The sequence below is a fragment of the Mesitornis unicolor genome, unplaced genomic scaffold (assembly GCF_000695765.1).
Source record: "Mesitornis unicolor isolate BGI_N332 unplaced genomic scaffold, ASM69576v1 scaffold41453, whole genome shotgun sequence".
Lineage (NCBI taxonomy): Eukaryota > Metazoa > Chordata > Aves > Mesitornithiformes > Mesitornithidae > Mesitornis > Mesitornis unicolor.
Genome location: NW_010176086.1, coordinates 6268 through 22003, shown reverse-complemented (window position 1 = coordinate 22003; position 15736 = coordinate 6268). Strand labels below are relative to the sequence as shown.

The window sequence follows — 15736 nt, the reverse complement described above, 5'->3', positions numbered from 1 at the left end:
CCGCCCCCGAGACTTCCCACGGGGTGGAAAGGTAAACCCAGCCTTCCCCTTAATGCCTAGTTGGGGTCTCTCTGTCCAGCCCCTCACCCCAGCCTCAGGCCTGCCCCAGCTGTAGCTGAGGGGCCTCCTCACAGCCAGCCCCACCGAGCAGCGAGACATCAGGAGGCAGCAGAGGAAGCAGTCTGCTCTCCCACCCTTAGGAAAACACAGCTTCTTTTTTCAGTCACTTTCTTGAAGACACAAAGTCCTCTCTCAGTGCAGGGAGATACGGAAGACAAAACCCCAGCTTCTTCTGTAAGGAGCCATGGGTCCGAGGCTTTAAAAAAAGGTGAAAGTAGACTTGCCCACCAGGAGAAGGGTGAAAGCTGGGCGTCAGCCATAGCCCCTGCTTGAGAAGAAACCCTTCCATGGCCAAGCAGCCCCCTCCATCAAGAGACACTGAGGGGCAGCCCCTTTTCCTCTGTGATCCCCTTCTAGTTGCCCACTGGGAGAGGCCTGGGTTCCCACCACCCTCTGCTTACAGCATTTTATTCTCTCTCCTCAGTATGCTGTGGGGCAATTCCTGGCTGTGTCTTACTGCATGTCTCTTACTATCCCCCACAGGAATACATTCTTGCCCCCCTCTCCACATCAGGGGACCCTCTGCAATGCCTCATGCCCTTCCTTTCCTTCCTCCCCTCCCCTCACTAGGGAGGGTTGTCCCCAGGCAGCAAAGATGGGAACCCCACACCCCAGTGGGAAGCCAGCAGCCCTGCAGGGCAGCCAGGGCTGGACCTCCAGGCTTGTGGCTGGGCAAGCAGGAGCCCTGGGCTCCCTGCCTGGCTCTCCCCACTGGCAGCATCTCAGCTCGCACCAGCCTCCCTCTTTGTTCACCAGAGCTCCCCTCAGGATTAAAGCCCTAGGGGAGCAGGAGAAGGGGAAAGGGGTGAATTTGGACCAGCCCAACAGAATAACCTGTAGGCGGATCAGTGTGTGCAGTGCATGTGCAGGTAGGAGACCTCATGCTTAGAGCTGAATGGGGAGCACTGTCTGAGCATCTCTACAGGGACGAGAGAGAGGGAGGGAGGGAGGCAGAGAGGGAAAAAAACCCTTGTGAGTGCAGCGTTTGCAAAATGAGCTGGCGGTAAATAGCTAGAGGATAGACAGCGTCTCCGTACGTGAGGCGCAACACGGAGAGCTGCACCTGAGCAAGGCTGGGCCACTGCTCGCTCTGGCATCACACGTCACTCCCTGGTGCATCCTCCCCAGCCTGCTTCTCTCCAGACCGGCTCCCCCTCCTTCGCCATGAAAATACAGCGGGAAGAATGTGTTGCCCCCCATGCCCAGTGCAGCCACAAAGCAGAGCCGGGAGAGGCACAACTGAACTTGATTCAAGGTCCAGCTTGTGCCTGCCCCAGTTCCAGGGGGCATTCGGCAGCACGAACCTCCTGAACTCCTTTTCCTGCTGGGGACCCACACCCGCTGGAGCTCAGCCTCTCCCCACACCGCTGCTCAGGCACTTTCTTCCCCAAGCAACAGTGGCTATGTTGCCAACACTCCCTGCTTGCAAGTCTCGTTCTCACCATCCGAGCCCCTTTGTTCCCCTTACGGGGCTGCCTTCCCTTGCGTTTCACAACGAGAGGCTGAGGCCTTGCACAACTCATCTCACCTGGGGTGCTGCAGGCAGGACACCACCACCCACTCCTCCCCACCACCCTGCTATGAAAGACCAGGCAAAATTCACACAGCACCTGAAAACGGCTGCACCCTTCCTATGTGCCATAGGGAAAGGAGCAGAAGGCATCCTTCCTCTGTAGAAAAGCACACCCAGGGCTATAGGTTATAGCAAACCCAGCCAATTATTTGCAGTGCCCCAGGCTCGCTGGGTTTGTGGGTCCCACGGGTGACCGCAGGCGGTCCCGCACCCAGCTCCGTGGGAACCCGGCCCCTGCCTGACACCGTGTGGCCACCGCTCGCCTTGCAGGTCCGGCGGTGAGGATGCCGGGGCCAGCCCGGGTGCGGATAGGGACCAGGAAAGGCTTCGTGGGAGTGGGCACATGGGATCTCGCCCAAACTGAGCCTGAGCAGAGCAAAGCTGGGGAGGAGTGGGGGGAATTGCAGACCTGGCTCCTGCCGCCTGCCATCCTGGGGTGAAATGCTAGATAATTTAATAAAGCAACACTCCCATGTCCTGGCAGTTTCCATAGGTGCCCATGGATGCAGCCCAGCATGTCCTGGAGGAAAAGAATTTCAATTTACTGCTAGCTCATGCCCCAGACTCATAGGAGCTTACCAGACCTCTTGCTCTACAGGCAGCATGTGACAGCAGGAGCTGCTGCGATAATGCCTCAGCAGATGAGAGGCCCCTAAGGTCATCCGTATGGGTTTCACGCACCTCAGAGTCCTCCACATTGCCCGGCAGAGCCTTTCCCCTGCCCTTCCATGGCTTTGCTCACCTCCTGCCAAAAGGCTGAATTTCGACTTCCTGAAACACCCCCAAAAAGTTGAGGTCTCTGCAGGGGCTGTGCTGGAGTAAAATCCAGTCATCTGCACTGCACCAACCCCACAGGGTGCCTGTTTGCTGTGCCCACCTGTGAAGATGTGAGGGTCAGAGTGGCTCTGTATCGCGCATGTCCCACACATACATTGTGTCCATTTAGGAGAGGATCCTTTGCATACCCTAACTTACCCACCTCACTTCTCCATTTTACAAACACTAATGGACGTCTCACACTTACTCCTCCCAGGGCCGTGGAGGGACACCTCCAAACCTCATCAAGCACTGAGCATCTGATGGCCACCAGCTTGGTTGTCCTGCAGGTACATCAGCCATGCCCAGGAAGGCAGTGGCTCCTAACCCTGCCATACTGCTCACAGCTTCCTGCAGGCATCCCCAGCTCTGCACGCCTCTACAGAGAGAGAGACCATTCCTCATTCCCAGGCCTTCTCCTGGGTGGGCAGCCAAGGCTCCCTGTTTCTCAGAGCTCGGGGCAGAGCTCACCCTTGCTGCAGAGCCTGTTGGCAGAGCGATGGCATGGCGATCAGCTACTTTCTCTGCCCTGACTTCTGTTTCTCCAAGCTGGCTGCGGTTCAGAGAGATTTCAATGTGATCCTCTGCCCCAGCATGTCTCTCTGGCTGCAGCCCAGCGGGGAGAACCAGAGACATTCAGACGGCACATTGTAGGGGAACTATTTTAATTAAAAGAGATGCTCAGGTCAGCGGGGCACAGGCTTCTTTGGGGATATGGGGAGGAGGAGCAAGGTGGGTGAGTGCGGGAGGGAAGATGTGCCTGCTCAAGGTTAGCTCTGGACTCAACAGCTTTGCAAGGAAAGCAGGAAGTGATGCTGGTACTCGTTTGCCAGTGGCTTCACCGTGGGGCTGGTGCTCCTGACAGTTGTTGCCCTGAAAGTCCAGTGCAGACTGGGGGACACCCTCTCCCAAATTCAAAGCATTTGCTGGTCCTCAATACCAATCCATCCCCCAGCAGAGAAGGAGGACATCTGTGTGCTGCTTATGGACGTCTAGGGGTATGGAGTCCTCGTGCTGGATCTCAGTCTCTGCCAGAAAAGAAAGCTAAAAGCTGAGGAGGTCCCTGCACAAGGGGGTTACTGCAGCAAGGTGGGGAGCCACCGCAGCCACAGCCACGTCCCGGAGGTGGGATGACCACTAGATCTGATGTCTGTCCCTGTGAGCTGCAGAGCTTGCTGTGCTCTCAGCTCAGCTGGCAGAGATCTCTCTCTGCTGGGGCCATGCTGAGAAAACCAGAAACTAATTGCAAGAAGGAGTAGGGTTTGAGGAGGAATTAGGCAAGGGAGTTTTCCCTCACGTAGAATTGCAAGATCCCCAGGGACTGGGAGTCTTAAAAGAGGGCCAAGCCCTGGTGTACATCCTAAAAAGCCTCTCTCAAACTGGCCTTCAACTAAAGCCTAGTCCACCCTGGGCAACTGCAATCCTCCTGCCTTCACCTAAGGCTCCTGGGATGCTCTGCAAAAAAGCTCCCAGACACCGAACCACCTGTCTCTGAATCACCAGGAATGTGTCTCTCTCCAAGCACCCTCCAGGCCCATTTTCTGCTCCCAGGACAGTTGTGCAACGCAATGGCCAGGCCCTCCATGCCCTGCCTGCCTGCAGCCATACCCCGGCAGGAGCCGGAGGTGGAGCAGCCTCCAGCCCGGCACACAGACCTGTGCCATGAGGGTGAGCATTGCCACACTCCTGTCCCAGCAAGGATATGTCCCACTGCCTCCCTGTCTCAGCTAGTGGCAGCCCAGCCATGTGAAGCCACAATTATATTTCAGGCAGTGCAAGGAGAATCTCTAGTTTTGGTGGCTGTGAAGGGACATATGTGCTGATCAGCACCGGTGAGATGGAGGGAGCGTGGCAGGAGGACGGGCGGTACAGGATAGAGGTGCTGGTCCTCAGCAATGCCTGGCGAGACAGCGAGGAAAGGGTGGAGAGCGACTACGTGAGACTTCGCAGGGAGAACTGATCTTATTAATAAAAGCTGCTTCTTCCCAAGGCCTTGATAATCTCTCCTGCTGCAGATTATTTACAGCTGTGGAATTTAATACTCCAATGAACAAAGCTCCCCGAAGCAGAGAGGGAGCGGGCAGACTGTTAACCCTTCTGCAAGGCACCAGGGGCTTTCAGCGAGGGTTTGATGTCTCAATGCAGCAGAGCCACAGGTTGCCACAGCCCCACCACATCTCAAACTTAATGTGGCCAGCACCCAAACTGGGCTGATACTTGGCAGAAAGTCAACCAAAGGCCATTCAAACACCTCAATGGGGAGAAGAGAACACTTCTTAATTACCACACTCATTCTTGGTCCAAAATTTGCCCATTAACTCTGCATTTTCTCATTCTTAAAAGTCTTAAGGTTTGCTCAACTTTCTGCAGAAACTCAAGGTACTACCTGCCAGCCACCACTCTGCGTTGGCAGAGCCTTTTGCCACTGAGTTTGGCAGCAATGCAGGCTGCTGTGAGCACATTGAGTGGAGACACCAGTGGTGAAGGAAGCCCAGGAGAAGGATGGATCCTGCCCCGCAGAGCCCAGCAGGTGTTTGGAGATCCTCTCTCGCGGGCAGGAGGCCGGCTTGGCTTCCCTCTGCCCACTGCCCCAGTGCCCGAGTTGCCAAGCCGCCGGGAGGGACCTGCCTCCATGGGTCTGGGTTTGATGCCTGGGAGGTCCCTGTGTCCTCAGCTCACCCTGCTGCAGGTGAGGTCTCCTGGGGTCCTGTCCCTCCTCTGCAAGGCTGAGTCAGGGCACATCAAGGGCAAAGCGGCAGACTTGAGGAGCCAGTTAAACCAGGTATTTACTGCTGTTAGCATCGTGAAACGCAGATTCAAGACTTCTTAGAGGTGTCTAGGGCCTCCTGGAGAAGGGCCAAGAGCTGAGCATCAACCTCAGGAAACAAGGGCAAAGATAACATCTACCATCCTACCACCTCCTCCCCTCACTTTATCTGCCCCTCTGAGCAGTGAGTTTTGTACCAACTGGCGCATTTCCCACCACCCTCCAGACACACGCAAGGGATCTTGGGCCTTGTTTTGAAGAGAAATGTAGACATGGTTAGGAGCAAAGCTGAGGTGGCTGGGCAGCACACAACCATTTGCTCTGCTTCAGGCACACACAAATGCAAAAGCCCAAAAGCTCACCATGCAGAAGCAATAGCCTCTCCTGTGCTGGAGGTGGATACCACCTTGCCAACTCTCCTGAGCATCCCAGGCAGCTTGGACCAGACCACAGAGTGAAAAGTCAGGACAAAACAGCACCTGAGGGGCCCTAGGAAGGACTCCTCTAGGGATGGCCTAAAGTACTGTGATAAGAAACACACCCTGACCTGTTCAGCTTTTGCCAGCCCTGGCGAACCAGGAGTGGTCTGCTCTCATCAGTACCTCCAGGGAGATGCTGCTGGGCTGGCAGCATGGGTTGTGCATCACTTGCCCCTCTGTATCTCACCCCTCCAGTCCCAGCTTGGAGTGCCTCTTTGGGTGAGCAGGACCAGGCTTGACAGGACCATGTCAGGGAACACCTGAGCTCTTCCCATCTCCCAGATGTAGGAGGAGGAACATGCTCCCCAACAGAGCATGCTGCCACTAGTGCTGCTAGACTGCTGCTCTTCCAACCCACAAAACATCCCCCTCTTCAGAGCCCAGAAGACACTGCTGTGATTTCCAATCCCTGCATCATGTTGTCCCAGAAATGGGAGGAAGGGCTTATTTACCTCCTTTGGGGTCAGATCCCAGCCTCACAATCTAAAGCAACAAATCCTTCAATTCCAAGAGATGCATCTGATACAGGAAACCAGAGGAGCCACGCTGGGATGCCATGAACACAGCTGGGGTCCCATCAGAGGAGGAGGTTTGGTTCAGAGTCTGGACCACATGGCCATGGTTGAGAGCTCTGTGATGACCTCTATGGCCAGGGGTGGATGTCATGGGGTGACATTACTGTACCTGGGAGATTTCTTGAGGGCTGAGGGTCAGCCACCATACATAGGCATTCTGGAGATTTATAGCAGCAGTCAGGAAGACCATCAAAGCATAGCCCTTGGTTTGGGTACGAGGACAGCCCCAACCTGGGAGGCTGCTGTACAAGGTGTAGATGAGAATTTCAGGCATTTTCAAAGCATGCTCATATTTCAGATGCCCAAGTGACTAGTGCCTGTCTTTGGTGCCTACACCACAATAACTGGGCATGTCACTTCCCAAACTTTCGGGGAGAGTGTGTGTGCTATTCATACTGAGCACGCTTACTCTAGCTGGCATGGAGGAGAGTGTCCAGCTTCATTTTGAGCAGTATTAAGCAGTGAGGCTTGCTGGTGCCCTGGAGCAATGAATTCCATGGCCAACTTGTACTTTGGGTGAAAGGAAAAATGAAAAAAAGCTAATTTTATGTCCTCCAGCATCCTGTTTGATTGAACGTCGCCTCTACTGCACTCTCGGAGAGGGTGAATGGATGTGCCTGATACGCTTTCTCCACATCCTTCTTTTTATCCTTCTGTCATGAGCCTTCATTAATCTTCCTTCTCTCCAGGCTAGACAAGCATGAGCTTTCCAAATCTATTTTCTTGTTAGAGGGTGTATCTGCCACAGGCCTAGGAAAATTCTCATCTGCCACCCATGACAGCTTCTGAGATAAGCTGACCAGCACAGCATGCACTACCTCACTTGAGGCTTGACTACTGATTTACGCTAGAGCACTGAGACTAGATGTGGTGTCATTCACCACCCCATTTCTTTTGCTAGAGAATGGGAGAAACTACTCAGAAAAGGAGCTGACAAGGCCACGTCAGTGCTAAGTCACCCACGGGAGAGCCTTTTGAGCATCAACCACACAAGCTTCAACCTCAGGGCTCTGCCCTGGCGGCAGTGCCAGCCCCAGCCTCCTCTCCTCACTCCCAGCTCTTTGACCCTCCAGCTTCTCGGGGTTTGATTCCCAGTACAAGTGTCCAGCCCACACCAGTCTCCCTAATGGATGCTCTCCCCCTGCCCTTGTCTATCTTGAACAGTAGCTGCAGGTTGTCATTTTATATGTCATGTTTATACAAGCGAGGCCCCAGGTCCAGGCTGTTTCCCGGTCCTCTTTGCTCTCCCTAAGCCATGCAGATCCTAAACAGCACAGCCACGTCCAGAAGAGAAGCAGATGGCTAAAAAAATGACAACCCTAATTAGAAAGGCTCAGCAGGGTCCTCCTGCTGCCCCCCTGCCAGTGGCTGGGTGGAAAATGCTGCTCTGGCTGCAAACCCCACTCACTGCCTGAGGCTTGGCAAGTCTCTCCCTCAAGGAAGGGGATTTGGCATCTGCCTCTTGATGAAAGGACACAACAGGGTGTTTCAATGTATTTTGAGGGGATGTTTGGCATCAAGAGAGTGGCCCAGCTCCAGGCTTCCCAAAGCACCTCCCCGCTGCCCACCCCTGCCCCCTACATTGCAGCCACCTGCCATGCCATGAGCTGGCATCCCAGTGCTGGGCAGGGCATCATGTCCCTCCTCGCTCCACCACCAGCAGCGACCAGCCCTGTGGGATGCACTGCACTGCTCACAGGCCCATCTTCTCATTGATTTCCTTATGCCAGCTCGCCCTCACCAAAATGGGATGAGGGTTAGATGTGACCCTGTCACCCCCAGCCACTCAAAACCCCTTCATGGAGATGGGGCTCAGCCCCCATCTGAGATCTCTGTCTGTTGCTGGGTTCTTCCCCAAGGGAATGGGTCAGACTGGGTCACTCCAAAGTCTCCATCGTCCTTGTCCTCGCCAGCCACGGCTCCGCTGCCCTGCTGCAGGCCAGCAGCTGGGGAACTTGCTGACAGAGGGAGATTTTGGCTCCGGCCCGTCAGTCAGGATTAGGGGCCCTGTGAGCAGCGCGGGGGCCGTGGGGGCAGGCTGCTGGGCACACCATCACACCCACATTGCCATCTAGCCTCCCGCTCTGGGATCTGCAGCTTGCTGCCCTTGCCCCCGCCAACCCAGCGATGCTCGCTTTGGACCTGAGTCCAGCCTCTGGCTGCATTGCCCTCTGTTCAGCTGGGGTTTCGGCCATCTCCCCCTCCTCCCAGCCCCCAAAGTCACTAGCTGCCTCCCTCAGCTCTGTGGTCCATCCACCCTGCTTGGCACAGGGCCACGAGACAGGGCTTGCCTGTCTCCCCTCCTCAGTCTCCAAGCAGATGGAAGACATCAGCTCCTTGCTGCATCCCTCCGTGATAATCTGTCTCGCCCGCTTCCTTTCAGGGACAACCCTTCTCACGGCCAGCTAATTCCCAGTGCTCGCCTGTCTCTTTCCAGACCCTGGCCCTCACCAGAAAGCCCCATCTGGGCAAGCATCTCCCCAAAGGCCATCTCTCCCTACCCGTGCAGGATGCCCTAAAAGAAGACCCCTCTTCCCCAGTTCCCATGGAAGAATGTCTGGGCATGAAGTCCCCACCATCGCCAGTGAAATAGGCACCCTCTTGGGAACATCATCTGACGCAACCCCACAACCAAACACACGGGAATGGACACTAACCCAGGGGCCCAGTTGGAGCAGAAAAGGGAGGCACATTTGTAGCGGGGCAAGAAGACCCTGGGAAGGCTCTACTTTTGGCTTTCCCTTCCCCCTACAGCGGATGGCAGCTCCCCCAGAGGCTACACAGGAGATCAGCAAATTCCTCCTAAGTCCTGTCTCATGCTGGGAAATTTTCCCATTTACCATATAAAATCATCTTAATGGGAGAATAATAAACATAAACAGGGAGCAGGGGAGAGAATGACCTTCTGGCAGCAGCTGAGGTAGGTGGCGTTTTGGGTTTACTTCCCTGCAGCCATCCTTCAAGAAAAGGACCTGCAAGAATTGCTACCCACAGAGGAAATCACATCTGATTTCCTAGCAGAATGGATGTGCAAGGAAAAGCCTCCCATTCTGGGGAGAACTCAGTCTCAGATGGATCCCAAAGAAGGATGCCGCAAGCCAGAGCCCTGGAAACCCAACAGCCGCTACCAGGACGCCACCACCTCACTGCTCAGAAGGTTCTGGCACATCCAGAGCAGCACGGTGGCCAGTCTGGAAGTGGAAACAAGAAGATATCATCCCCTGTGTTGTAACAAAAGAGAAGACCTGGAATACAGGGCCTGCTTGAAGGCAAAGAGAGAGAGACTGGAGAACCTACACCAGCCTGGGCTGCTGGCAAGGCACCATCCATCGGCTCCTGCCTATGCAGTCTCCACCACTGGAGCAGCACTGGGGCAGCCAGAATGTGACCATCCCGCAGCCATGGCGGGGACACGTTCATCAGGATGGATGGGAGCAGGCTCAGGGCTCATCCACGAGCCAGGCCCCGTCCCCTCAGGCAGATGCTGCCACAGGCAGCACCTGGAATTTGCCAAGCACAGAGCTGTCACCACAGGCCAGGGATGGGAAAGACGGTAAAAACTGCAGGAGATGCTCTACGGGATATGCTTCGCTTAGCTGTCTGCATGCCTGCTTATTAAGCTCCAGGGTTAAGGATTTAGTTCCACATATCAGTTTGCTTAGAAATAAAGCATCGCTTCACATTTTAATCTCAAGTATGCTGCATTGTCTTGCCTGCTTCCTTCCATGCCCTCTCCCCACGACCTGAAAGACGGTAAAAACTGCAGGAGATGCTCTACGGGATATGCTTCGCTTAGCTGTCTGCATGCCTGCTTATTAAGCTCCAGGGTTAAGGATTTAGTTCCACATATCAGTTTGCTTAGAAATAAAGCATCGCTTCACATTTTAATCTCAAGTATGCTGCATTGTCTTGCCTGCTTCCTTCCATGCCCTCTCCCCACGACCTCTTCCCCAGCAAAATGCTGGAAGGTTATTAGCAAATATTCTGTGAAATATTTAATATCCAAACAGCAGGATCTATGCATCCCATCAGAGACTCATAGCCCTTATGGTCGGGACAAGAAAAACAAGGATTGTTTGCAGGCCCCAGGTCCTACTGGGAGATGCTTTGAGGCTGGAGCTGTTGCCAAGCAAAAACTTCACGGCAAAGCAGCCCTCTAGATGAGTTAAACCAAGCAAGCAGGGATGTAGGTATTCCAGCTTGGATAGACCCCACTTCCACTGTGCCCACAGCCTTTGCACAGAAACAAAATACCCTGTACAACTGACGTTCAGAAGTATATTTTTGGGCCCTGTGTTAGTGGAAGCCATCTTCCTCTTCTTTTCTCAAAAGGATTTACATTGAGGAAGCCTGAGCTCCTCCTGCCTGCAGGAAGGGCATGACACACATGTCAATTGCCTTATGATTTTTTATAAAAAAACACTATAAAAGTATTTGTTTATGTGCTTATTGAGGTTGGGGGACTTTCAAAGGTTGTGGAAGGTTTTTCTAAAGCAAGACTGCAAAGCTAATGTGGCTTAAATACTTTCCCTAAATATACATAAAACCATATACTCTTTTTCTACTCAAAACACTTCAGCCTGCTACTGGGATGAGCTTTGAAAAAGCTAAAAAGCACACCTAAACTGGGCTGTGGAGATTTATCTGCTGATGGCAGGACACAATGCTGACTTACCCACCCCGTCATCAAACTGGGGTAGAGCAGCACCCTGCAGCCCTGCACAAAGACCCCCCCTCGGTGCCAGGATCCGGCCTGTGCACCCAGGGCTCACTGCAGCCCCACAGCCCCTGCCCAACCCTGCTCCTGAAGCCAGAGCATCGCCAAAAGGGCTGGGAAGCTGCTCATAGAACAGTGTTTATCACCCCAAAAAAGAGCCCCGGGAGGATCTCAGGAACAAATTGAACCAAATTGAAAAGTTGGGCCACGGTATGCCATGTCTCTGATGGCATAAACATCACTTCCGAGCACAGAATTTAAATTTGAAGTGTCATCTTACCTGCATTACCTGGAGTATGAGGGGATCCAGAGCTCACCTTTTCCATGGGCAATGTGGATTCCACAGTGGGGAGCATGGGATGCAGATGCATCTGCTAGGAGTAACCAGCTGAAGGGTGGAATAGCTCAGTGCTGCAGTCTTCAGATACTCACACTGGGGCAACGCAGGGCCAAAGTAAGGAATTTTTCCTGCACAACAGGGATGGGAGGTGGAAGGACAAGGCACAGCCAGCTGCCACCAAACCAAAGGAGTTGGCCCAGGTGCATGAAGCTAGCCAGACTCCTGCTGGCTGCATCCCCTGCACCCTCTTCCCCAGCACTGCTATTTCTAGGAGTGCTCTGCCCCAATGTCCCTTTACCCACCACAAGCACCAAGTTTCTCTCCTCAGCTCCATGTGAAGGCAGCTGTTTGGCTCCCGGACCACAGCTGGAAAGCAGTACAGTGGTATTTGCCCACTACTGTGGCCGAGCTTAGGAAGCAGCACTGGACAACAGCCAGTCTCACCAACCGACATCACAGATAACGTCTGGTGTGGTCCCAAAATGCAGTCCAAAATGAAGCTTCTTTCTATGGACCTTTCAATCTGAACCCAGCTCCTGCATCACTGGGAGAACACAATTTCCTGAGGTTCGTCAGGTGGAGAGCATAGGCTGCATCTCAAACCTACTCCATTCACCTTCCCTTCCCACCTCTGCTTCCCTACCTCCAGCACACCCTGTTCAACCACACACCTCTCAAGTTCTAGGCCATCGTGCTCTCCCAATTTCTTTTCCTCCTAAAGACTCTTCTTAGGCAAAGAGATAGAAACTAATCCTTTAACTGAATGTGCCCAAGGCATCAACAGTTCGTTATATCTCTCTCCTACTCTATTAACATGAACACATCTTGTAGACCCCAGTGGCACTGGGCCAGGGACTATGCTTTGTGTCTTGCTTCTGGCAAACTGGGAAAGGTGGGAATAGGGAAAACAGAGCATAAACTACAAAACAAGAAGGATTTTCATGTTCTCATTTTAATGATTACAAACCAAATGAACACCACTGGAGCAGTAAGGGTGAAGGACCGTTTCCCAAACACACTGCAGATGTTCTGTGAAATAAATCAACCTTCCTTTGGAGAAAAATAAGGTATTTCAACTATTTGCTTGTAATTCTTAAACAGGAAGAGGGATTCTTGATGAACCTCAACTTTTTGACATTTCACCATTTTCTAGAGAAAGACCAAGGAACAGCTACTGTATGAAAGGATATTAACAGGACTGCCAGAGACCTTTCTTCACTTTCATACAAAGTTGTGGGCAATGGCCAACACTTTGGAGAACTCTCCTTCTCTCCGTCGCAGGATATAGGGTATTGGTGTTTTTATTCTAGTCCCTACTGGATTTCCGTTGTCTTCTATGAGTACCACATTGTTGGAATCAAATCTAGGCGTCATGACGGGGCCAGGCATCTTGTGCCCTACAATTAGCGCCTTCTTCTTTTCCCCCTTGATAGCCAGCAGGATCATGTCTCCCACTTTGCCAACTCCGGTCTTGTTATACACGTGGATGCATTTTGGTGGCCGGTGGTACGGCGTGTTCCCCAAGGCGCTGTTGTCCACCACTCGCACACGGGTGAGCTTCTGTATTGCTTGGCATGCTCCAGTGACACTAGCAAAAGACAAGAAAGAATGAGAGACAGATCTCCTCAATAATCCTTGGGGAGCAAGGGCAAATCCAGCACAGGGTCTTGTCATTACACAAACCACTCAGAAGGTGCCAACAACAAATACATACCATATGGGTGACACATTGACTGCGTTCAATGTGCTCTTTGAAAGCGAGATGCTACTTTGGGCTTTGCATACTCTTCACTAAATGTCAAACACAAAACGACTGTTCTACCCTGAAACACAACTGAAAGATGGCATGACGAGTGGCTTGCATTTACTGGGCTTTTTAGCAACTGCAGATGATTCCATTCAACTTCAATTTCCATGCAAAAAACCGCGCTTGCTTCTGCTACAAATTGCCCACAGGAAGCTAAGGCTCAAGTCAGGCTCTTTCAATCTTGTACACAGTCCTCAGCAATAAGTACTTCTCTGACCAATCTTCTTTTCAGTGAAGTCTATGAGCATCTCCCACCTCATTCTGCTCTCAGTGGGACCTCTGCAGTTCTGCTGTGGCTGTGCTAAGCTGCCACCAACCAGAATCTAACAGATTATCACCTTCCCCACATGGGAGGAACCCTGAGAGATGCAGTCTCTTCTGTATCTGTTTACTCTGCGGGATTATCAGGAGTAAGAAACAACGGAAATAAACTGTCTATACTAAGTTGTTAGATCTGACTCTGAATGTGCTTGGGAACAGCAGGAATAAACAGAGACATAATTCAACCTTCCTTACAGGAATGGCTATTCAAAAGACCTGTATTTGTGATGCTGCTTAGAAGAAGAGCAAGCGATACCCTGCGCATCAAACGCAGTGTGGATGGCCATCAGTTGAAACAGACATTTTTGCATGCAGTAAGGGAAGGCTGGGTCAGACTGCATTATTCTTAACTGCTCCGGAGGTCAAGCGCTGCCTTTCAGGATTTGTTTCGCACCGCAGAGGCCAACGCAGCAGTAGCACAAAACTGTAAGTGTGATTGCCCAGGTACCACTATGCAAGAGTAACTGCACAAGGAGGACATTTTCTTTCCCCTCCTTTCTTCATTTCTGCCAGTTTTGGAGCAAAACCCTCCCACATCCAAAGCAGGCCCACCTCACAGAAAAGGTTTCCCCAGTAAAACTGTTGGCATCCTGCAGTAGCACTGCTCATTTCTGTGGACTTCGCCTTCCTCTTGCTGTCAGTGTATAAATACCCTTTAAATGTCTACTAGCCCATGCTCTCATGCAGCTCACTTACAGAGAAAGCCAGTAAGATTTAGATACCTCCTTCAGATGGCTCCTGGGACTATCACACAATGTAGCCCTGAGCATTGTCTTAATCCCCTCCCTAGACCATAGTCATGGGAATGACCCTTTACACTGAAACCATAATACTTCAAAGAGTTATTCAGGTAGTTTTGTTCTAAGTAACTAAATTTATCAACTCTGGAATAATTTTAAACAGGTAATGGGCTCTGCATCAGCAGGGCCTGGCTGTCACTTTTTTGCACTTGCCTGAGAAACACAGGCACTTTCAACTTCTGCTTGCAGGCCCTTGCACCACCCTCAGTGACCTAAAGCTTCCTTACATGCTTATAAAAATGCAGAGTTCAGACCATGTTCAGACTGCCAGGAACCTGCACATGTTGTTGTGTCGGGGCTCACTTTACAACCTGTGAAAAGACAACTGTGAGATTTTTTTTTAAAAATAATATTATCCTTTTTGAATTAGAAATATTGTATCTTACACTTGACCTATCTTTCAATCAGGAAGTTCTCCTAAGAACACAAAAGCAAAAGCAAGATTTGACAATTACCTGAAGTGCCGCTGGATCACTGCACTGCTTAGATGGGTTAAGGATAAACCCAGCTGCCTATTCAAGAGAGCCATTTGGATTCTGGTAACCCGCCCTGCATAAGAAACAAGAGAATCATGAAATCTGGGAAATGGAAAGAGTTTGTTTTGCTTTCTTTCCCTTACGTGAATCACCCACTAGAGCCTCAGCACCTCTTTAGATGCTGCAATCCACAGCACACAGAGTGCTCGCAGCATCCGCAGCACACTACAAAGTGGATCAACAACCCCCGTCTGAGTTCAGCAGACAATATAATTCAGACGCATACACTACAAAGCTGATTCAGTATCGCTGCACCGCAGTTTCCTGTGCACAGAGGTAAGGGCCCTTCTGCGTGCCCTGTGAACCATGTAACAAGCAGCAGGTTTGAGAATTTCAGATGTGGACTAGTTTAAAGGCTGCAGTGACCAGTAAAAGCTACCGTGGTTACTTGTAAAAGCCACCAATGTTACCTATAAAACCAAGCAAAAAGCCAGAGATGCTCTGCAGACTGGCATCAGAGCTTCAAGAAACAATTTGCCAGTCAAGACACAAGACAAAGTGCCACTGGTGAGGGCACACTCCCTCTTAACACATACATGGCGCTGAGGAGCCACTGTGCAGAGATCCGGATCACATCCCTCCCAGTCTGGGCTGCCCAGATGAAACAGTTCCCTGTAACTTTATGGTGCAAGCTCAACCCAAACCAAAAGCACTACCTCAACTGCCGCAGAGCTGGGTGACAAGGTCAACCACCAAGCTCACCACACCCTTTCCCCTGACTACATCTTTGGCGGTTCCCTAACCTCATTCTGTCAGACTAATGGGGACCAGCTTGCACCAGCAATCACAAAGGTTTATCTGAACCGGATTGCTTTGCCAGACATCAGTTTGGGAGCAGATCCAAGTGAGGGCAGAAAATAACACAGACCTAAAGCCAGTCCTGTT

At 52.0% G+C, this 15736-nt stretch overlaps 1 protein-coding gene across 1 annotated transcript; it reads right to left on the bottom strand.

Moving 5' to 3' along the window:
• Positions 1 to 12321: 12321 nt before the first annotated feature.
• On the bottom strand, positions 12322 to 14860 carry MRPL14 (mitochondrial ribosomal protein L14). The gene is made up of 2 exons (XM_010181648.1): positions 14771 to 14860; positions 12322 to 12975 (listed from the first exon to the last, which is right to left on the bottom strand). The coding sequence occupies exons 1-2, from the start codon at positions 14842 to 14844 to the stop codon at positions 12609 to 12611; spliced, it is 441 nt and encodes a 146-aa protein (XP_010179950.1). The 5' UTR covers positions 14845 to 14860; the 3' UTR covers positions 12322 to 12608.
• Between the last annotated feature and the right edge of the window lie 876 nt (positions 14861 to 15736).